General features: G+C 35.9%; 1 protein-coding gene across 2 annotated transcripts; it reads right to left on the bottom strand.

Annotated features, from left to right (window-relative positions):
* Positions 1 to 334: 334 nt before the first annotated feature.
* Positions 335 to 24,805, bottom strand: LOC149075135 (ribokinase-like). 2 transcript variants are annotated; one of them, XM_089245713.1, is made up of 8 exons: positions 24,612 to 24,805; positions 22,928 to 23,060; positions 18,965 to 19,028; positions 16,112 to 16,174; positions 11,718 to 11,882; positions 6,071 to 6,159; positions 2,284 to 2,472; positions 335 to 1,027 (listed from the first exon to the last, which is right to left on the bottom strand). In XM_089245713.1, the coding sequence occupies exons 1-8, from the start codon at positions 24,656 to 24,658 to the stop codon at positions 845 to 847; spliced, it is 933 nt and encodes a 310-aa protein (XP_089101839.1). In that variant the 5' UTR covers positions 24,659 to 24,805; the 3' UTR covers positions 335 to 844. The 2 variants fall into 2 exon arrangements, with proteins under 2 accessions (XP_089101839.1, XP_089101841.1); XM_089245715.1 differs by having other exon boundaries at positions 24,704 to 24,804.
* Positions 24,806 to 24,978: the final 173 nt, after the last annotated feature.

Genomic DNA, 24,978 nt, shown 5'->3' on the forward strand with positions numbered 1-24,978 from the left:
CATGCATATTCCTTTACAATGGTTTGTCACTTCTTTAATGCTGTCAGTATTATGTATAATAGTTTATTCCTTTATATCAAGTTCCCACTTTTTCAATCCTCACAGTAATTGAAGAAAACCTGGGCAGCGACAGGTATTATAGCTAGTTTACTATAAAAATCAATATAATAGGCCTGCTGAAATGCCTGGTCTAAGGGTGTATGATGGAGGGTTGGCCACAATTGTATGCTATTTAGTTTCCTATAATTTTTTTATTAACACATACCACAAGTATTGTCGTATATTTTATGAAATCTTTGAAATATTAACAACTAATAAAACATAATGTACCAAATTGTTGGAAAAATATGTTTTTATGCTTCAAAACATCGATTATTTATAACAGGATTCTACACTTTGATGCAATTGCCTTCATATATTGTCTCAGTGCTTAAAAAAACCTATTAATCATGAAAATATTTAAAAAACATTTATGAAACCTTTTCTCAGTAACAAAAACTGATTGTAACGACTGCTACGCACTATCAACACAAGGTCATAGCCAAAAAAAATTTTCATAGAAGGAGGCAATTAAGTAGTAGTGAGGCCTCCTCTGACTGGGAAAAATATTCTGAAGTACAAATTATGATAATGTTATTGGCATACAATTATAGTAAAACCCCCTTTTTGCAGACACTAGCAGGATAGAAAATAATTCATTCATAAAAAAAAGGGATTTCTATTAAATCTTTTAAAATAAAACTTAGCGATTATTTGGGTGTAAAAAAGAAGTGAATACATCTGCAGGGTGACCATTCAGAGGGGTTTCACTGTGTGTGTACATATATATGTAATAGTAGAAACATTAGTTTGTACTGAAAAGTGATGAGGGCAAGTCTTCACGGTGAGGGAAACTGCTCTGCGTTCCACACTTCAGTACACTTGTGGTCGCTATCTCACATGATCTGTGCACCATATCTGAAAAATTCAGGTTTTTGTAGAGCGCCAAATAATATGCCAAACTTCCCATGAAAGCATCACCTGCTCCCTGCATAAAAACAGAACATAACAATCACTAACTACAAATAAGAAGAAAAGTCATTATCTGATCAGATTTTCATGGCCATTGTTTGATGGAAACTTTAATTTATTATGGCTTATTTCTCTTGGTTATCAAACTTTTGAATTAAAAACAATCCTTTCACGTTTTATATCACAAAAAGTAAAACTTGGAAGTGAGAATCTATAGATGTATGATTAAACCTCTATCTCGAAACTGATGGGGCGAAAAAAATTTTGAGATAAAGTTTTTGAGAAATAGAGTTTTTGTAGTAAGAAAGGAAAACATGCCAAAAATGATGAAAAATTTGATTGATAAAATTAAAAATACTGTACTATATTTTACTACATGCTAATGAAATTATTGGTTAAGTTACACAATCATTGTTCAATCACGATGTATGCATATACATCAAAATACATTTGAATTTTATTTTGTGCAATTCAATTTTACTTAGATACCTTATTTAAAATAATCTGTAAACTTAGATTAATGCATATTTTTTATTCTTTGAGCCTTCACAATTTCATCTATATTCTAGCAAGAGCTGCAAATATTTTGGGCCCTATCAGTTAAGTTTGCTCAGGAAAATGGTGCAGCGTTTATTTAGCATGTGTTTTCTGTTTTTACTTTTTTCTAATTCTTCTGGAGCATCTTCTGCTATATTTTCGTCAACAGAGTTGGCCATGCATTCAGCCATATTTTGGTATCAGTCAAGGTGCTGCAAGTTTGCAGTGCACTGTCCAGTTCCACAAAATCGGAAAATGAAATTTATATAATATAGCTTCAAGTGTTTTTTTTTTTTCCGCAACACCCCAATGCCTTAAAATTTCATCTTCAACGTTGTTCTGAAAATTGTTGAAATTTGAGTGAACCACCAGATCTGATCCTTCATCAATGAAATGACTGGTTCAAAACCTGCATTTTGAATTGCCTGTTGGCTGACTTTTTGCCATGCTGAACATGGCCCATCCACATGGCATTCGTGCCCAGTCAATCATATAGTATCTACCTATATCCGCCTGTGATTAACAAGATACATCAACACAATGGGCTATAATACAAATAATCCTTTCTTATCAGTTCATTTCATGCCCGGGGAAAAGCCAGAGATTATGTGATCTTTTATGAGATCTGCTGGAATATATTAAAGTCCTGCCCCACATGTAACGTCAGAAGTCATAAAAAATAAAAATTGACGGAGTAACAGGATATTTTAGAAAGAAAATCATAATTACACTTACTGTGCTGTCCAAAGGCTTGACTTTTCGTGATGGCACACGAGTTATTTTTTGCTCTTCTTTTCTTTTGTAAATAGCACCCTTTTCCCCCAAAGTCAATATAACATTAGAGCACATTTTACCTCTCAAGAAGTCTATGGCGATTTCTGCTGTGTCACTGCTGTTCACTAATATCCCTGTTGTTTGCTCAGCCTATTGAAGAAAGAGGTAAAAAATAAATTAAGCGCAAATTTTCATTTTGAGCATTTAATTTTGATCAGCACTGAGAAATCATTCAAAAATTACTGTATTTTAATGTGTATAAGGAACCCTCAATCATCAAATCATACTGCCCTCAGGCCAAATGATACTGAAGTATCAGAATTTTAAATCAAGATTTACGTAGGCTTTGTGCATTGTTTCAACAGTGCTCTGAATTGAACAGGGCCTAAAATAGCTAAAGACTTACAAAATTATTTCTTTTTTAAATTATAAATTTCAGTTAGTATTCGATTTATAAAATTTAATGAATATCAGAAATTTTTATTAATTATAAAATATATACAGTCAAACTTAGTTAATTCCAAGCTCAAGGGAATAGCAAAAAAGCTCGAACCAGACTTTAACAAAAACTCTTACTAACTATAAAAATGTTATGAATATACTACCTCTAACTATACCAGTTTCCTAGTTGTATCTATCAACTAGTGTTTGCATACAATGCAAAACTATCACATTGGTAAATTTTTACTTTTTGTCCTCTATTGGATGCTATTAAACATTGTTTAAATAAGCTTTTGAGATTTTGTGCAATGAAAAATATGATTTTTTAGCTTAACAGCCAAATTTCTTCTAACATTTCTGTAGCCTCTGCAAGTGTTGGAATAGGAACCTCTGTTACTTTCTTAGATATGTTTTCATCCTCTCCATTAGAAAATGCAATATATATGTGACTATATTCTATACTTCTTCATCAATGTTATTCAAATCAATCCGTAAGTCAACAAATTTTTTTTTCTGAAGGTGAACAAGCCTATGGAACCTTGTTTGGATACAGTAAAAAAGGTGTTACTAAACTACATTGATATTATAAAACAAACCAACAATAGTGCTAGAGACAGATGAATCTCCAACACATTTTACCCAATAAAAAAATTGTGATTTCAGCACACCAGCTTTTAAAGATTATCACACAAAAAATTTTGTATTTCCCAAGGCCAGTAGCATTTTTATTGAAGGCATTGACAGATGCTAATGAAATCATCCAAGGTCCAGTAAAAAACCGGCTGAAGCTAGAAGAAAAAAGCCAGTGTGTGAAACTAGTGATGAAATCATTGCTTTCTATAGCCAAAACGAAAAAAAAGTTGTTTTCTTCATTGTAATTTCTTTTAAATGTTCGAATGTAGGCAGGGTACGATAAAATAATGTTTTTTTTTTATTTAGATCTGATTTTTTCTTTATTTAAATATGATTTTTTGATAAATAATTGATTGGCTGCTCATTAATAAAACAATCTTATTAATCATTAAGAATGCATATTTTAATATCACCCCTATCTGCTTTTTTCACCTAATCTCTCAAATTCAATTCAGAATTAATGAATAAACTACAAGCACAAAAAATCTATGTTAATGTAACATGAAAAATAGTTGAGCTTAAATTAACTTCATGGATTAACTTGTAGAGAAAAGTGCTTTCATTCATAAGGCCCCCTCCTCCCATTAAAGTGAATGCCTGGTGGCAACTCAGTATCACACATATGTTGTGCAGGTTTCTCGATTCACTCTCAACCAAAGGGACACTCAAGATCAACTCAATAAAAGCAAATTCTATTGACAAGATTGTTTCTTGCGCAATTGATGGATGCGTTTCCAACTTGCATGATGTTGCTTAATCATTTACACATTTCTATACTTTCAAAGATTTAATTAGGCCTATGACAACCATAGTTTTATGGGCGTTTTTCTCTAGTACTATTTATTTTTCTCTTCTTCTTTTCCCGCCACCTTGTTGAGCAATTTCCTTGTTGTGGTTTCTAATCTTGTATATATATATATATATATAATGAGTTTTGGTAAAAAAAAGCAAGCAAACTCAAAATTTAATACAAAAATTAAAAAAAGCTAAAGCCCAGTGATAGTTATGTTTCAGCACAACATCTATTATTATTGTGAATAAGCAATTAGGTCATAGAATTCAAGGCTTTATACAAAATTAATTTCTCTGTTTTTTAATCAGGGAAACCTTAATGTAATGCATTGACAATACTTAGTGAGTACAGTTTGGCTAAGTGCCAAGTTCAGTGTCTTATGTTTGCAATTTATTTCATGCTCAGAATCTAGAAATAGATCTAGATTCTAATCTAAATTTTTTTACCTCTGCTGAACAATGTTCCAAAAACCTAAGCTGCTCGTCAATGAGAATTCCTAAATCGGTGACCCTAGTGGCATCCGGGATTGTTTGACCCTAGTGGCAAGTGGGTTGTTTGAAACAAAATGAGCAACAATGCAATTGTCAAAGCTAAACATCATGCTCCATTTATTTTCCCCCATGCTCCAATCCTGTTTAAAAATTCTGGTTTATTCCTGTTTATATTCTGGAAAAGATCAGTAAACCATGGAATAAAAAAAAGATGACTAAAAGTTAGCGAGGAATTCCGAGAAAAGACATTTTGCAAATGACATATCTGAATAGAACTTTGAATTATCCAAAACATTATGAAAAAATTCAAATCAAACAGGTGATTTCATTGAATTAAATAGGAAACTCAAGGGGAATCCTTATAATTGAAATTGTCCAAAAATGTTAATTAACCAAGTTCAAATTAGCTAAATTTTCCTGTATATATGACTTCAATAATTCTGAAATTACTTCTTTCAAATTTTTTTTTTCATTTTGGTGCTTTCAGCATTTTAGTAAATTATGTAATTGTATATTCTGACTTTTTCATCTTAAAATATATGAAATCAGGGCTCCCCAAAAACTTGTTGATGGTAATGTATCAAATGCATAGCGTTACTTGTGAATCGGGAAAGGATCTCACAATAATAAAAAAAATACCACAGTATAACTCTTAACGGCCTGCAGGTTTAATCAAATTAATTTTTCTTTAAAAATTCAATCAGCTTCCAATAATTTTAGCCATTTTCTAAAAATTTTCATCGGCCACAGCGTAAAAGCTTTGAGAACCGCATATGGCCACTAGGCCATACATCCAAGACTCCCTGATTTAAAGGTTCTTCAACTTTTTTACACCTGCAGCCAGTGAAAATAGCTGAAAAATTTTACAGACAGACAGGAATTGGATTTAAAAAAAAATTGCAGATCCGATGACAGCTAAAGCAAATAAAAACTATTTAGAGACAGTATTTCATGTATTGAATATATGTAGCAGTTACATGAATTTAAATATTTTGTGGACTAAATAGAAATCCCACAGTTTAATAACAATGATCTATGCCCTTTACCACTGTATTTTCCTCATAATCTGACACGCTAGAAAAATCTAGGAACAACAGTTTTCCGATTCAAATCAGATCATTTCTGGCATGCCGGGAAACGTGAGGCTTGTTTATTGTTTAACAGTAATTGTTTGTAGTAATAGATGAAAATGAAGTCATTTGATAACTGATCTTTTCATTTGTTTCTTTTTTTTCATGGTAATAACTTGATAAAAATCTTTATTGTTAATATCATCAGTTTTGATTGCAATGCATTAATAATTATTGTTTTCATTGTTATCAAACAACTCTCGAAATCTCTTGTGTGCTTCAGAATTGACAAAGAAAGAATATATTCAAAAGACTGCTACCTCTACTTCATTCAAGCATATCACGTCTATAAAAGGATATAAGCTGTCATAACTAGCATCAGCTGGTGCCGCATTCACTAGTGTCAGTACTGAAACAGTGAAATAACAAACACTAAGAAGGTATTTAGAATAACAATGCGCTGAAGATTTTATTAAACTTTTGCAAGTCAGAATTCAGATTTGGATTGATTTTTATGATTTCTTTTTTTACATCCCTCTTCTGATCCTTTAGTTTAGAGACATCAACCGAAAAATACATAAAAATTCTTCTGCATGTGTTCTGGATTTGCCCATGTCCATGGAAACAACATTAAAATTAAATTTAAAAAATAATAATAATCCAATTTTATTCTTCCTTGAAAATGGGTGACTAAAAAAATTTATGACATAAGTGCTGAATAATTAATGGAATTTTTGTTTTGCAAATCAAGTTTGAAATCACACACCTTCTGGAACAAAAAATGAAGTGAATACAAATACAATGCCACAACAGGCAAAATGCCCAATGAGGTGTCTGAGAAAAAGATGCCCATAACAAATATAGATGTCATATATTTCAAAAATACAGCAACCCAATAAAAAATGCAATTACAAACAATATATATACATGATAAAATATTATACAATGCCCAAAAAGAATACTTATGGTTGCCTTATTCTAAGTATGGATATTTTCTTGATTTACACCAAACATGTTTACCATATTTCTTTTTAAACGTGTCAATTGTGTTAGAATTCATTACCTCTGGGGGAAAGCTATTCCATTCATTAACAACCCTATTAGAGAAAAACTCGCTGCGACACCATAACCTAGAATTGTCCGTTACCAATCGATACTGGCGTCCCCTTGTAAAAGCAGTCAATTGGCGGTGTACTAAAAGTTCATGGTCCATCCTATCCATCCCATTGAAAATTTTGAACACTTCGATCATATCTCCTAGATACCTACGTTCATCCAATGTAAGCATACTCAAAATAAGAACTCTCACTTCATAATTCAATCCCGTGTGCTAATAAGGATAAGCATAGATCTTCTCTGTACCCCTTCAACCAAGTCTATGTCCCTCTCTAGGTATGATCTCTAAAACCTTACACCATAATCCAATCCACGACGAATGAAGCCTCGGAAAAACAGAAGGATGATTTTAAGAGAACAAGAAGAGACCATTTTGAAAATGAAACCGAACATTTGATACATTTTTTTGACCACTGCTGAACCATGTTCAGAAAACCTATATATAAGCTGCTCCTCAATGACAATTCTCAAATCAGTGACCATAGTTGCATCCGGAATAGTGACACCATTTAACTAATAAGAGAAACGTGAGTTGTTTGAATCAAAATGAGTGATTATGCACTTGCAAAGCTAAACGTCAAGCTCCATTCATTTGCCCATGCTACAATACTGTTTAAGTTGCTCTGGAGCAACTCCCTATTGCTGATTTCAGACTACCCGCAACAACATCTGTGAATTTGCTGAAAATCCCATGGATACCCTGATGAAGTTTATCAATAAAAAGTGAAAAAAATTTGGGCCAAAGACACTTCCTTGAGGAACTCCACTTGTCATGCCTGTCCAACCAGAGACTTCCCCGTTCACCATAACTTGTTTTGACCTATCTCTTAACCACGATTCTATCCAATTCAGCAAGGTGTCCCAATCTTGTGTAAAAAAAAAACACCTCAACAGTTTACCATATTGGACCCGATTGAATGCCTTGTGGAAATCAAGGTAAATGACATCAACATTTTTGCCCTTACTCAAAGCCTTAGTCATGTGATCGTATAGTAAAGGAGGTTAATTACGCATGACTTCCTGTTCCTGAACCCATGCTGATTATCCGACAATGCATTATATTCTCATCTATTCACTTCATCAAGTGCCTCTTGATAACAATTTCCAAAATTTTTGCGAAGGAGCTAGTCAAACTCACTGGACACAGCTTCAATTGGACACAGCTTCTCTACTACCCTTTTTAAATATCGGAAGAACATTAGCAAGCTTCCAATCCCTCAGCAACATGATCACTGTAAATCTATGCGACCGTGACCCCAACAATTCATTACCACATTCCCTGAGGACCCTGGGATAGATATCATCTGATCCTGGTGCCTTGCTTGCACACACACACAATTTGTAGAAGATTTAGGACCTCCATGTCTTCCACTTGAATTTTGTTGAGGATTTTATTACCCCATGAACAGTCGTACATTGAATTATCTCCATTAAAAACCGATGAAAAAAAGTCATTGAAAACACTACACATGCCTACATTGCTCTCTACCCTAGACTCTCCCATTGAGAGGGAGCCAACATCCATTATTGATGTATCTAAAAATGATTTTGGGTCCTTGACAGCCAATATTATTTGCCAACCTAGCTTCAACTTCCTTTTTACTATCCCTTATAGATTTCTTCAACGCCCTTCTTTTATTTATCAGTAAACAATGACAGGTCATCTCGTCCACACTTATACTCTCTGAATGCTCTTTTCTTTTCAAGATAAAGGTTATGTACACTATCCGTGAACCATAGGGAGCACAATGTACAAACACGCTTTTTTCAAACAAAGGATATGACATCATGCAAAACAGAGGGCAACTTCGTACTAAATTTTTCCCATTGACTCACCACCCTGACTGATTCAAACCATTCTTTGAAAACTTCTGCTAATTGTTCTCTCAAAACATCAAAGTTAGTTCTCCGCAAACAAGGAACTAGTTTTTTGTTATCAATCTTATTTAAAGAAAAGTTACAGTAAAAACTAACAACACGTTGATCACTGTAAGAAAACTTGTTCCCCACAGAAATATGTTCAACAACATAATGAGAACTAAACCCAAAATATCAGTACCCCTCTTGTGGCTTCTGATACATGCTGATACAAAAAATTATTGAGCACCAACCTAAGAAAGTCCCTTTCATATTGATCTCCAACTGAGTGTCAATCGAGAAGCCATCCAAGTCAGAGGTGGGTAATTCCCCATCCATACTGTTATTATTAACAATAACTAACCTGCATTCCCATCTACGAGGTCTGGGTGTAAAAAACCTCACCTGAGCCTATCTTGAATCTCCCAGACTCCACTCCTATTACAATGAATCCCATCCCAAAGAAGCTACCTGTCGGTAAATGAGGGAAGCTTCAAAGCTCCAAGAACTCATACTCCTCACCCCAAGTGAGGAGCACAAATGCCCTTTAGGTCTAAATTGAATTGGTGGATCCTACTCCTATACCTTCTACTACCCCTTGACATTACTGGAAGCACATCAAAACATTTCATGAACTATATTTTTTCTAATTAACGAAACTGGCGTCTCAACTGGGAACATTGACCGTTAACTTGAGTGATTTTATAAATTTACCTGATCTGCACTGTAACTGCCACAGTGGAAACCATGGAACTCTTTACAAAATGCCATATTTTTTAGGAAGAATTTTTCTTGCAATTTCATGCAGTGGATAAAGCTTCTCCACTGCCTCAGAAAACAATAAAAAAAAAACAAGAGAGGAAGAAAAATACTCTTTTTCTGTTACTTATACTGTATGCATATTCCTACACTATGCTGAAAGGAAAGGCAGCAAAAGGAAAAAAAAAAAAAAACAAAGTCTCTCTAGTTATCAAACTTTGAACAAAATCTGACACTTCAACCACTGGCAGTTGATTTGACAGGTTTGGGAGTGAGATTTTATTAGCTGGGAAAACATGCTCTTAGGTGAAACATCATTACAAATGCGTTTGGGCTCAGAATTGCAGAAATAAGAGGGTTTTAAGCAAGCATATCCTCGAATTGCAGAAATACAAGGCATCAAGTTAGGTGAAATATTTCACCATTGCAGCTATAAGGATTAAAAAGTTATTGCTAATACCAATTGACCCTACCATGCACCTAATAAACATTCCTCTGATGAATTTTTAATGATTTGGTGCATGCTGGAATGTGTTGCACATGCATGTGTGGTCCTAACGCATTTATGTTGTCAGAATTTTGTGAGAGAGAAAGAGTTTCTAAATTTCGGTGTTCTAATGTTGCTGCCATTTGTTTTCAATATTAGAAGTGAAAGTGGAAGAAATTAGATTTTATTAGCTGGTAAACACTAGAGAGAAATACTACATCACATAAATACAAGTTTGTTAAAACATTCAAAATTAACAGACGACAAACTGATAAACTTGCTACAGTTGGAGTAACATGACAAGTAGATCAGCCATCCATTATGATTTTGGGAAATGATTGTAATCAAATGAGAACTCACTGGCATTTTTTACAAAAAATAAGTGATTTAGTGATTAGGGATGTCTGTTTAAGCCAGTGCTTATAAAACTTTTGTGACCCACGGCTCCCTTACACTAGTCATATATAATTCATCTCCAGAATAATCCAGTAGATAGCCTACATCCATGAAAGAACCATTTCAAAGCACCGAGAACAGGAACACATCAATATTGCTAGCACTTCATGATGCCCCCTGGCAAAATACAAAGTGTGTCGCGACACACACTTTGAGAACCACTAGCCATAAATACCTCTAATGTAGTACTTTTGGTTTGTATGAAATAAAAAAACTGCACACAGGATGATAGTAAAAATTCAGACACAGTTTTTACTGATAGAACCCAGGATTGCAACCCAGTTCGTTGATAGATATGTGCATTATCCAACCTCATAAGTTGCCAAACCCTGCTGGCATCATGGAGGGCAACAGAGATATTTCATACATGGCATGATTGGAATCAAGATGTTTTTTGTTATGGGCCGTTCAAGTATTACGTAAGCAAATTTTTAGCCATTTTTGACTCCCCCCCCCCCCTTGTCAGCAAAATTTCGTCATCAGCTCTGCCCCTCTGAATCCTAACTCATATTTTCATAAGGGGTGGTTGATGATGTAAGCATTATCTAAACCTCCCCCTCGTCATCAAAAGTCAGCAAATTGGAAACCCCCCTCCCCCACATCGATGATGACGTAATACTTGAACGGCCCCTATCCTATAATACAAAATGACTGACTGACATAGATGCATTTTCTCAGGGTGTACCGAGTCTGTAGACTCTCATAAGCTTCCGTTTGATGCTGCTCCTCTGTCCTCTGTACAAGCTGGATGGTATATTACAAAACTATGGAAGAGAATAAATAATGCCCCTTTTCTCCCTAATCATATAGGTATGGGAAAAATACTTTTTGCCCTCTCATTACCAGAGTTACTTTAGGATCTTTTTTTTGGTGATCAGCCAATGTAAGATATGCAAAAAAACTGTCGATTCTAAAGACGGGAGAAAGGCTATGAAGGCAAATCTGATGAGCAACACAGCGAGACTATCAAGCATACATTATGATCTCGTATTCCAAACTGACATGCATCACTTTCATGATCTCAGAAAAAATTTAAATTAATAGGCTAAAATATAAAAACTTCTGTTAGTAATAGATATAAAGATAGAAATTCATGGCGACTGCTTGCTAAAAAAGTTCTAGTAAGTAGTACACTGAATCAAATCTATATCCTAGGATGCAAAATATTGTTTCAACTCGAATGATGAAATTGAAAATTCGTGTAATTAAGAAGTATTGAAGAAGTGTTGCTTTAAAACACATTGTTTGCAAATAACAATTGTTTATACCATTGTCAACTAAACATATCTTACCACTATGTTTTTTGGCAATCATTAATGCTTCTCGTAATGTGTCCAAAGATGCTTCATATGTGCAAAGCAATACTTTTGCTCCTGCTATGGTAGGTTCTGCCTTTTTCACATCAGATGGCGTAAGTTTCCTGATAGCTCCCGGCACATACAGTATGCTGTTCAAGCCTTTTTTCAAAAGAAAAATGTTGGCTGAAGTAGTTTTTAAATATTTATGATATTTTTTCACACATACCATCACAAACTCAAAATATTGACGCATGCATTTCAAGTTGTTATCATACTATGTAAGTATAATAGTTACTTGAGTTCTGAGACACATGCATAGAAAATTTTTATCAAATGTGGTGGGCTAGGGTTGGGGAGTATCTGCCATAGGTGAAAAAAAAACTGCGGTAAAAACCGTCCCGGCAAAAATAGGTTTTTGCCAGTTTTTATAAAAAGTGTCAAAAATTGACTTTTCCCCCATTTATGTATGCAAGGCATTATTGTGCAATTTGATTATTTTTTTTAAATGCATATAGGATGGTTTTGAACACAAACTTTAATATAAGAATTAATATAGTTTTGAGTTGGTGAGTTTTTGCCATTGCTGGGAAAAACTGCAGTAGAATATGTCCGAAAAATAATGGGTTTTTTTTAAAGCATCAAAAATTGTACAGTAAAACCTCCTCTAACAGCCACCTCTGAACAATGGGGGTTATCTCTGAACAACATCCACATTTTGTTGGAATTAAAAGCGTCCCATAGACTTAACATTACAGGTAACCTTTGAACAACAATTTCGAACAATGGCCACTTTAGACATGGAGTCAAAAAAAAAAAAAAAAAATGCATATCACTATGAGGAAAATAATTTTGCAAGTCGATTTTCGAGGGAGTTTATTCTCCTGAAGTCTGTGGGGGAAAAGAATTATGTATGTTTTCTTTTCCTGGGTATAAATGTTAGATGGGTACATTGAAGCAGTGCAGAGGGAAAAAGAGCCACATCAGTGGTTTTTAAATGCGCCACGGATCGCATAAGTTATGTTTAAATGAATCATGAGTCACCTGAGTGATCTAGAAACAGCGCACTAGGCCACTCAAGTGTAATCACCATCTGTAAATGTGCTGCGGGTCGCTGATGTGATGTGAGAATGTGCTTCTCAGTTCACTCTTACAAAATTAGGTTTGAGATCGGGGGCCACATCAGATGACTTTAAGAGTCACATTTGACCCGTGCATCTTGAGTGTGTGTGGTCTAGTTGATCATGGGAATAAATAACTATTTTATTTTGGGGGTTGCAGGTACACTGTCTTGGTCCATATCAGTTTTTCTCATCAAGTCATTTCAGTTGTGTTGCACTGCAAGCCTAAATTTTAGGATGTCAAAATAGCGCTGAATATCACTTAACATGGCTGCAACTAGATGCTTGGTCAGCCGGGGCAAGCACATATTTTGGCACCCCCTTTGGGTCCGATACCTGGGGCCAGACCCACCTGATCCTCTCTAGTTGCTGCCCTGTTGATTAATCAGTTATAATATTACAGTGTAAATATAATCATACTTTTCAATCTAGTCAATTATATAATTATCGTAACCAATTGAAGAACAGATTATCATTTTACATGTTACATAGATCACAAAAATTAGTTTTTTCTTCAGAAATATAATGGCCATTCCTCCCTCAATAATGGCCACATTTTCATGGTCCTGTTAGTGGCCGTTGTTGGGAGGTTTTACCGTACTTCCCATTTTTTTCTCATATTTTTTTCCCCAGTATCATTTCAGAAAAAATTTAATGCAACAAAAATCATTTGAAACACATACAAACTCTGGTTTTAGAATTATGTTAACATGATATACTACTACATTTAAAAAGTTCAGAGACTTATTACAGAAGAATGAATACAAATTAAACCTGTTTATTTGGTGTTTCCTTCGAAGTAACTACCTTGTGAAATTATGCATTTTTGCCATTGTTCATACAAAGATATAAATGCGAATTGGAAGCCTTTTTCTGCCACATTCTCCACTCCCTTCGTTGGTTAGAAAAACTGCTGGTAGCACTACACATAACAAGCATTACACAGAAACAAAGTTCACGTTAGGTTCAAAACATACATTCCGGCATGTACCAATTAATTAGAAATTCTGTAGAGGAATGTGTATGAAGTGCATGAATGGCTAAGTAGTAGTAGTTTCTTTGTTGCTGCTCGATTCACTTCCTCAGAACCTGAGAATTGTTGCCCTTTGAGCAAATTATTTATTTGAGGAAAAAATCATATGGCGCCAGATCAGGGAATAAGCTGGTTGTGAAAAGTATCAGAATGTGATGTTTTGGCGGGTGATCAGATACCAGGATGGACCTGCAAGCTGTCATATTATTGTGATGGAGCATCCATGACTTTGTTGTCCAAAGATCTGGTTACTCACATTTTACCAAATTATGCAGATGTTTAAGGACTCACAGGTTCTTCCTGGTGTCAGATTACCTGTCAAAACATCACATTGCGATACTTCTACAACCAGCTTATTCCCCTGATCTTACCCCATGCGACGTTTTCCTTAGATAAAGAATCTGTTTAAGGGCAATGATTCTCAGGTTACAAAGAAGTGCAGCAAGCAACGACAAAGGCACTGGAGGGGGGGGGGGGAGGAGAAAAAAATGTGTAATCCGCATTTACATCTTTGTATGAACAATAGCAAAAATGCATAATTGCACAGGGTAGTTACTTCAAAGGAAACACTAAACAAACAAGCTTAATTTGTATTCATTCTTCTGTAATAAGTCTCTGAATTTTTTTAACATAGTAGTGTACATGCTTATTAATTTTATAAATCAAAGAATAAACATAAATCATGTTTTACAAAAGTGTTTGCTAAGGAAGCAGTAAATTTAGCCCAAATTAAATCAATTCTCTCTAAAAAGGCAAAGTACAGTAATACCCCTGAAGTTATGTAATAGGTGGGATTGGCGACAACTGCATAAGTCAAAAAAGGTATAGTTTTTCATAGAAATAAATATAGATATTAGTTAATTGGGACCAAATTTTAGAAAGAATACCAGTCTTTTTCTTTCTTACTATGGCTATAATGCTAGGGTACTCTTCCATGGGGTTTCGTAAATTTAACTGCATTGTGATTGCAATCTGGTCCAGTAACAAAGACAATTAAAATCTGTGCAATGCACTCTGAAATCTGTGCAATGTACGTGAAATGCTTTGTAAAATGCAATGTACATGAATGTAAAAAAAATTGTGTACTGTTATAACGACTCTGATCATCCCAGACAACAGGTGGTCATTCTATCCCCCAAAGCAGAATATGCCAAAATCTGTGACATACGTCGCAGAACAATCAGTTCTACTGCAGAACAATATGGAAGAATTTTAAGAAAACACTGTTATGTAAAAAAACACTATTATGGGAACTTTTACTGTAGAACATTTCCAGTCAGCCGAGGGCTCGTTGCAGAGCAATGCAAAACATTCTGCTTTGGGATTCTATCGAAAGGAAAAATATAGAATAGTCATTGTACAAAAACATTAGGGACTTTTCCTATAGTCATTGTAATGGAATGATTGCTATAATATATGGTTATTATAACGGGAATCGACTGTATCTCTATTTGCAAATGTATTTTTGATCAGATTTACAATTGAGTAAAATGTTTTTTTTGACAAAACCGTTTTTGCCATTTTTGTCCTAGTTTTTATCCATTTTTGTCATTTTTGTCCTGGTTTTTTACCAGTTTTTGCCCCTGTCCCGGCAAAATGCCCAACCCTGCTGTGGGCTCTCTATAGGCAGGTTCGACTGTATTCGACTCAGAGAACAGAAATATGAAAGAATTACTGTATAATAGCTCATATGCAATGATTCTGTTGAAAAAATAATTTTCAAAACTTAAAATTCCTCTTAAACTCTTTTCACTTCCTACGGGAACCCAAAATTCTCATTAAATTCATTGGCGAGAGGGAAACATGACCAGTCAATTTTGGTCTTTGGTAACACACCCCGATTGATTGTGGCCCGACTGATAGAAGCTAGATTGGCAATAGATAGAATATAATTGAGGTTATTTAGTGCAATTAATAAACAATTACTGTGAAATCTTGATTATTCTAATGAAACAACAGCCAATGAAATACTTAGAATCATTGTTGATTTGATTCACTAAATCATGCCCTAATAATGAAGGTTCTGGGGTCACATGTGTAATCTTTAACTTGTAATATATATTACTCGTATAACAGATATGTTGAAATCTTGATATTCACTGTCATATAAAGACTACTTGTAATGAGATTTCACTGGATTCAACTCCTCTGAATTTGATTTATTGAGAATTGATTGTATTTAGCAAAAGCTAAAAAATTATTTTTAACCTGATCAAAAAACACGTAGCTGGTCTCACCTTTTTCGGTCACACATATAGATGCAGTACTTGTGCTTTCTTCACTTGTAATAGTGATGTAATCTGCAAAAACGTGTTTGAAAGAATTATCAATTCGACAGATCAATATAGAAACGGTTTAAACTATAAAAAATTTGAGAATTGTCACAAATTGATTTTAAACTCATGGCTAGGGTCACTAGATGCCCATGTTTAATATAGAGAGGCTATATTGTGAAGGAATTAAACTCAAGTGTTTTTCAACAAATTTTTTTCGTTGGTGACTTCCTTTTGATCAGTCATTTATTCTGCCTGTGGCTTCCTTATTTTAACTAAGCCCCCCCCCCCCGCACCATCAATGAGTCTATGAATTTTTTCTAGCTATTAAATAATTAACATCATGTTGTGCAATTGTTGGAGCCAGTTGCACAGATTTGCAGAAGTAGTGTTGCTGAGGCTATTCTCTCAGGATTAGAAGCTTGCTAATATGATTCCGATATTTAAAAAGGGTAGTAAAGAAGCCATGTCAAACTATCACCCTGGGAGTTTGATGTCTCCCTCTCAAAAATTATTCTTAAAAGGCAATTGGTAAAGTGGATAGGTGGAAATAACACAATGTTGGAAAACCTGCATGGGTTCAGGAAGGAGAAGTCATGCGTAACCAACCGCCTTTGCTTCTATGATCATGTGACTAAGGCTTTGGAAAAGGTAAAAAATTTGACATTGTTCATCTTGATTACCAGAAGGCATTCGATTGGGTCCAACATGGTAAACTCTTGAAGCGTTTACATGAGATTGGAATTGGGAGCAACTTGTTGAATTGGATAGGATCGTGGTTGTGAGATAGGTCACAGCGGGTTATGGGGGAATAGGGAATTTTCTGATCGGACAGGTGTTAAAAGTGGAGTTCCTCAAGGAAGTGTCCTTAATTCCATTCTTTTTTTTTCCTTTTTATCGATAAGCTGGATCAGGGTATTAATGAGATTCTGAGCAATTTCGCAGGGGACATGAAGCTTATTTGGGTAGTCAAAAATAAAAGCAATAAGGAGAGGCTCCAGACAAACTTGAATATACAAGGATGACGTCACTCCATGCAACCATACAAAGATTTTTTAACAACTGGCAGTTGCGAAAATATATTTTGGATCGGTTCCCAGCAGGGGCAGTTGAATTTCCTATCTTTCCAAAATATATCTTCACATATCAGCCAGTTGTTAAAAAATCTTCGTATGGTAGCAGAGAGTGACGTCATCCTTGTATAAGTCGCCATCTGGTGGCAGCGTCAGCAGTTGTGAGCTTGGCCTGAGTCTGGTCCGGCCGTCCATGTACAGTCCCTATCAGCGTACATGAGCTCCAAGGAAAGATTGAGAGATTCTGTGCCTTTGTAGTCTAGTGGTCTAGGGCGTTCACCGGGAAAGTGAAAGGACGTGGGGTTGATTCCTCGCAGGGGTAGTTGAATTTTCTCTCTTTCCAAAATATATCTTTGCAACAGCCAGTTGTTAAAAAATCTTCGTATGGTAGCGGAGAGTGACGTCATCCTTGTATAAGTAGCCATCTGGTGGCAGCGTCAGCAGTTGTGAGCTTGGCCTGAGTCTGGTCCGGCCATCCATGTACGGTCCCTTTCAGTGCGCACGAGCTCCAAGGAAAGATTGAGATATTCGTTGCCTCTGTAGTCTAGTGGTCCAGGGCGTGGGTTCGATTCCCCGCAGGAAAATAAATTGAATTTTCTCTCTTTCCAAAATATATCTTCGCAACAGCCAGTTGTTAAAAAATCTTCGAAACTTGAATATGTTTGCAGGATGGGTTAACGATTCGACCATGACCTTTAGCATTGACAAATGCATGGTCACTCATTTTGGTTCAAACAATCCACGATTCATTTACAAGTTGAATGGTATTACTATCCTAGATGCAACTAGGGTCCCTGATGGTTGAATTTTTATTGACAAGCAGCTTAAGTTTTCTGAACATTGTTGAGCAGTGATAAAAAAAAGCAAATAGAATACCCAGTTTTATTCTCAAAAAAGGTCTTTTTACATTCTTATAAAGTGATCCTTCCACTTTTCAGGGGCTTAGTTTGTCTTGTGTGGATTGGTGTATGCCTTGAGGTTTTAGTACACTGGCAATAAATCGCTTTGACAAGGGGACACCAGTATCGTTTAGTAAGGGAGAATTCTAGGTTATGGTGGTGCAGGAAGTTTTTCTGTAATAAAGTTGTCAATAAATGGGATAGCTTACTTCCAAGGATTATGAATTCCAACACAATTGACATGATAAACATAGTGGGATAAATCAAAAAGCTATCCATAGTTAGACTAAGACAAACAATCTTTTTTATGGGTAGTGTATCATATAGTATTAATTATTAGTTTTTCTTTTGAGATATATGCCTTTTCATAGGGTTGTATTTTATCTTTTTAAGCAACCTCTTTGGACAATCTGCCTGTTGTGGTGTTTGTATTTGTGTGAATAAATTTATAGCATGAAAACCAGGCTCTCTTCAGGCTCCCCTCGTGTGGGGGGGGGGGGGAGGGTTCCTGGGTTCCCAAAAAAAGTAGTCACAATTTCCATCTGAAGAGTGTGACTACTTTTAGTTTTTTTTCCCTAACATTTTGGCATGACTTGACTCAAATCACTAGAAATTCCTCAGATCAATGTTTACGAGTTAAAGATGGTCAGCCACATATGTGAGTACTTTATGAGTTGAAAATTTAGTAACCCTATCAAGAGCAATAACATGTGCATAAATGTGTGTATATTTTACTGAAACAATCGGACGTCAATTTTGACTGCGCAGTAAAAATTATGAATCAGAAGTTAATTTAATTTGTAATAAAATATATTGTAGTGATTGTTATAGAGAAGTGATATCACCTGAAATTATGCCGCAATCGTTTATGCCTTTGAGGTGCTCCTCACCAAAGCTGTCATTACCAAGCTGTAAAAATTATCACACACCGAAATTAATTAATAAAAATAAACATACCTCTCACTAATTTATGTTGTAGGCTGTACCTTTGTGCAGTCTAATACAAAACAAATGAAATTCTTTGAATATCGTGTGATTATTGCATGATCAGGTATGGGGCTTGATAAATCTCGAGCATCTGGTCTACATAGCAACTAAAAATTTTATATGTATGATTATTAGATGAGAGTCTGAGAACGACACAGAATTTCCAGCAATCATGTCAGTCCAAAAGCAGAATGTTTCGCATTGCTCTGCAAGGAGCCTTCGGCTGACTGGGAATGTTATGCGGAAAAAATTCTCATAGTAGTGTTTTCTTAAACTTTTCTTAAAATTCTTCCGGATTGTTCTGCGATGTACGTCACAGATGTTGGCATACTTTGCTTTGGGGATGTCAGTGATCCTTTTGGTGCTAGTAGATCCGAAAAGTAAGGGGGAAAAACATTGTTTTTACTGTACCTAAAAAAAATATTAAATAAATAAAAATAAATACAATAAAACCTCCCAACAATGGCCGCTAACAGGACCGAGCAAATGTGTCTGTTATTGGGAAGTTACCATTATTAAGAGATCCAGTATTTCTGAAACAAAGATTAACTTTTTTTATTGCTTGTAAAAGTATGGGATCTGATAATTTTGTTTCCGACATTTTGCCCTTGACACGTCTTGTCCCAGATACATTTCACTCCTTTACTGACTGCTTAAGTGACAGAGTGAGTGACCAAATGAGCAAGTGACTGTGTGAGTGACTGCATGGATGAGTGAATGACCATATGAGTGATCAAGTGAATGACCATATGAGTGACCAAGTGAATGACCATATGAGTAGCCAAATGAGGTGAGAGACCAACAACTGTGACCATATGAAAGTGATCAAATGAGACTTTTTGAGATGGGAAGTGGGGTATGTCCAGTCCTTCAGTGAACAAGTGAATGACCAAGTGCATGATCAAATGAGTGACCAAGTGCATTATCATATGAGTGTGATCAAATGAGTGCGCGAAAGGCTTTCGCGGTCTCATTACCACCTCATTTCAGATCTTGCCATCCCATGCAACAGAAACTTTCGTCTTTTCGCACCTATGTAGCAAAAGCATTTAACATCTGTTCAGATCGGAACACATTAGACCATGAACTTGAAACCATCAGAGCAATTGCGATAGACAAGGGGTTCAACACCAAGAGAGTTGATAAATTAAGTAGAAAATTCTTGAAACCGGCACGAGGAACCACTCTAGAAAATATTACAGAGAGACCACTCAGAGAAAGTGTAGTCATACCCTATGATCCAATACTCTCACTGAAGATCAAACCGATTCTTAAAAAGTTTAATCTAACAACCATAGATGTGCCCACTAAAACCTTTGGTTTCATGCCCCCTAAAGATGCTATACTGCATAATAAACAATGGGGCATTTATTACATTCCATGTGGTGATTGCTCTCTTGGTTATATAGGACAGACAAGGAGACCCATAAAAGCAAGATTAAATGAACACGCTCGCTGTGTTAAGAATCAGGAATGTGAAAAATCGACCATCGCCGCTCACTGTTGGCAAAAGAAGGCCATAAATTCAAATTTCAAGAAGCGAGAGTTTTTCACAAAGTCAAGTCCACAGTTGATCTAGATTTCTATGAAGGCACATATATTCGGGCCTTCAAAAATATACTAGTGAACGATAATAAATCTACACCCCCGATCGCAACACCATGGCTTAAATTCATTTTGAGCGGGAATTACAAGAAAATTCAAAGGGACCAATCGAATAGCACTATTCCGCAAATGTCCAATCAGGACGCTGCATTAGTATCTCACGCAGGCTCACAGCTTCATTCTGACCACGCCGTTTGAAGTGAACAGACATATTTCTTCCGCTGAGCAACCGAGCGTGAAGATTTGGTATTCAACCCAAGTGGGAAACTCGGTCAGCGAGACTAGTGGTTAAATTTTTCCTCTGAAGACGGCACCCATTGGTGTTGAAATGCATTAGGACTTTTATTATTTTTTGTGTATTTGCCTTATTCATTGGTGTCTTCTCAACATACTCACTTTGTCACTCATATGGTCACTAACATAATCACTCATACAATCAGTCACTTGGTCACTCACACAGTCACTTACTTTGCCACTCACATGGTCAGAGCAGGCAAAAATGTCTGGGGCAAACTGTGCCATGGATGAAATGTTGGAGGCGAAATTTCCGTAAACAAAAATTATAACAACCTATACTATAATTAGAAGAAGCTGCATGAATTTTTCCATGAACTTTATTTGTGATTTTTTATTGTAAATTTAATCAAAAAATTTGAAGAAAAATATATACAGCTGTGCCGTAATCCTTGTATGATAAGGCATGCATACTTCAGATCAGATTCATACTTCGATCAGCCATGTTTGCTATTATCTAGGACAGTATTTTCAATTAGTGCATAACCAGGCACCCTTGTCAAACAGCATGGAAAATAAGGACTCTTTGGTCTATGATACAGTCACTTGCTATAGGCAGAGATGACAGAGGGGGTCATTTTTGACGAAATGGCAGGAAAAACTTGAACAATGCTACTGTACTAATTGCGATGGAGCTGCCAATTGTGATGCAGAACATCTTGGTAGTATTCCTTGGTGATGGTTGTGCCGTGCGGTGTGTACTCAGGATGAACCACACCACTGGAGTCAAAGATGATCAGCATAACTTTGACAGTGTATCTCCCAAAGCCCAATTCCGTCAAAATTAAATTAGCGGATCAAATTCTAATTCTTGCCTTGTCTGCAAGTTCTTTGATCATGATTCGATGATTCCGCATCACAAAATCCTTACCTGGTCAATAATGATCTCATTTCTGGATGTTACCTACCAGAACGTGCTTCATTCTTCATTGATGTGCAGCCATTTCTGAAATGGTTGTAAAACTACTTTATTGGTGTGGTGCCTCATTTCTACATCTCCAGAGGCCTGTTGAATCTTGCAGATTGTTTTCACTCGGGAATCACCAAGCTTCACACAAAATTCAACAGAAAAGCGATTAAGTTTTTCCTGCCATTTTGTCAAAAACAAAAATCTGACGGGCTCCTTACACTTCCTCATTCATCGGCTGTTTTCTGGCAACTGACAGCTTCTGCAGGCAGGAAAAAAAATTCAAGCATGCACACTAGGAGTGCCTACATATATCCACTGAACCAGCCTCGCTAGCTTCATTGGTTCACACACGAAAAATTATGGTTAGACACTTTTTGAACAAAATGAGCGTCCACTTCTACAGATAAAAATGCAGTTCTCTTCTTGAAATACTGGGACCAAATATAATGCTGATATTTTTTTTTCAGTCTGAGAGAAACTTGCACGAGTTTTTAATGTATTTTAGTCTCATTTTGACAAGTTCTAGTTTTGCATATTGCTTCACCTCAATTGACTACTAATTATTGTGGTGTTGCTTATACAATATGGTGAAAAAATGTACTCAATTTAAATCACTTCCAGGTAATCAATATCTTTCACACATAATATCGTCCTCTTCACTCCAGAAGCTTGAATATGCAATGCCCTTGAAAAAAAAAAGAGCATGGGAAATGAGGTGTTTGAATGTTTACTCTACCCACATTACTATATGGAGAGCTATTTTCCTAAATTGGTTTGTATCGTATGTTTAAATAGGGAGGTTGGACATTCCCGTTTCTGACAAAACTTAGAAAAATAAGGTATCAAACCAGCTGATAAAAAAAGGAAAAACACATTCATGCTTCTTGCAATCATGGGACAATATGTCGCACATAAATGTCTGTGTTAAAAAAAATCAGACTGACTAATTGAAAGCGATCAAAAAAATTCTACAGCAGTTATTAAGGCATGTTAGAAAAACAGTGATTCTTACTTTAGCAATCAAGGCGCAAGAAGCTCCAAGTCTTTGAGCCATAACACACTGGTTGGCACCTTTTCCTCCCAAACCTTTGCAGAACATATTTCCAGCCAATGTTTCTCCTGGCATCGGGAATCTGGATGCATAGCTGAAATTTAAATCATGACATAACACAGGTTTGGGTTTTTGACATGACAAGCATCAGAAACTGGTTTAAACTCTCAAAAACTAGTTTAAACCAACAAAAACGAAAAAGGCATCAAAAACTTACAATGAATGTACTCAAGTAATTTTTTTGTCATATATGTTAGATATATTGGAAAACAATTTACATTATTTTAATGTGGAATACAATGTTTTAAAGTTTGAAATATTAATTTGTTACAATAGTTAAAGTGTAAAATATTAATTTTCATAGTCTAAAGTTTACATCCAGGGAAAATATGTTGTAAAAATTTTGTATGTTTTTTTTTTTGGACAAAATGAAGTATTCCAGACTCTGCCATGAAGCTGGGCTGGAAGAGATCTCGGCAACAGGATAAGTCCAGTGGCAAAGTTCTGGCGTTCATTCAGTCTACAAGTTTACAGCCTGCACAAGATTCTATTCAGAAGCAAAACTAAGTTATAGCACAGTTTCTGATAAGAGCAATATGTAACTAAGTTTACTCATTCATAAGATTTCTTAGTAGAAATACAAAGTAAATAATCTTGATTGAAGGCTAGCTGGCAGGACTCATTAGTCAAAGAATCGCTATTTTCGCAAGTTGAGATATAGCATTAACTGAAATACGATTCCTTTCAAGCATGGGCGTAGCCAGAGATTTCGTTCGGGAGGGGGACCAAAGTGATGATAGAACAATAGATTTCGCCATCCTTTTCCTTTTTTTTTGGTTATTTTCTCACATTTCAGTGGGGGGGGGGCAGACTCCCCAAGTCCCCCCCGCTACGTCCTTGCCTTCAAGTATCTCTAGAGTTTTCTAGATTATATAGTAATGACAAAAATTCAACATTGTGTATTTATAGCACCAGACATGCCAACATTAGCTTAAAACTTGTCAGTAGTGATGAACGTTCAGCTTTGTCATGGGGGGGGGGGAGATGTCAGTGCGTTCTGTGGAGAAACCTTTTTTAATGATAGACCAGCTCATATTTGTGCCTCGAAGTTGGAAAATTACAAAAAACCAACTTTGGATGACCATATTGACATTTAAGGTGATCTCATCCAAGTCCTTGCAATGTTCCACTTGCCTGAAATTTGATGGACATCTCTCACTAAATCATCAGTGGTATCACTTGTTGCTTTGTGATGAGCCCCCTCCCCCCAACAAAAAAGAACAACCAACCTAGACAAGCTTCCCTTATCTAACAAAAAATAGTGTTCCGTTATGTTGTGTCAGGCTAGTAGGCCATTACATTGCCCCCAGAGCGCAATATTGCTCGCTTTAGCAAACACTGGGCTAAGCAGTGGTATCCTGAGCATATATGGAGTGTTATGCACCCGTGGGTGCTTGCTTTCAGCTTTTATGGCATATTTTAATTTATGAATGAATGAATCTGGAGAGTGCCCTCACGAGTGGTACAGAATATTGTGGGTGCTCGAGCACCCACAGCAACACCCCGTTTTCTGCCCGGCTCCGACACCACTGCCCTGAGCAGTTAATTGGTCAACCCAGATATGATCGATGATAAAAATACCCACCTGATCAGGTCTGTGATACAACCACCCACTACAACTATATCAGCCATCTCATTACAATTATGGGGGGAGGGAGCGATGAAATGTCTCCTTACGCTATCTCAACGCTGTGCTAATAAAAATACGCAAATAAACTTCTGGTTATCGCGAGGCGTTTAAGGTGGACACAAAACATGTGCGGAAAAATGTAAATAAACACTTGCGTTGCCAAACATAAAAACACAAAATTAAAAGAAAAAAAAAATCCACAGAAAGTCTCCACAAAGCAATAAACATAACTGAATGCACGCGCTGACGTTCAGTACAAGAAAGAGAAAAACACATTGATAGATTTTGATATGGCCGAGATTACACTATATAAGTTTAATAA

Source organism: Pholcus phalangioides, unplaced genomic scaffold (genome assembly GCF_987345545.1).
Source record: "Pholcus phalangioides strain wild (caught in Gottingen) unplaced genomic scaffold, Ppha-v1.0 ptg000016l_1, whole genome shotgun sequence".
NCBI lineage: Eukaryota > Metazoa > Arthropoda > Arachnida > Araneae > Pholcidae > Pholcus > Pholcus phalangioides.

Coding starts and splice junctions, on each gene's coding strand:
- LOC149075135 (XM_089245713.1), bottom strand. CDS start 24,658: ATGGCTGATATAGTTGTAGTGGGTGGTTGTATCACAGACCTGATCAG. Junction 23,061..24,611: donor TGTATCACAGACCTGATCAG/GTGGGTATTTTT, acceptor TTTAAATTTCAG/CTATGCATCCAGATTCCCGA. Junction 2,473..6,070: donor TATGCTTGAATGAAGTAGAG/GTAGCAGTCTTT, acceptor TTTCTTCAATAG/GCTGAGCAAACAACAGGGAT.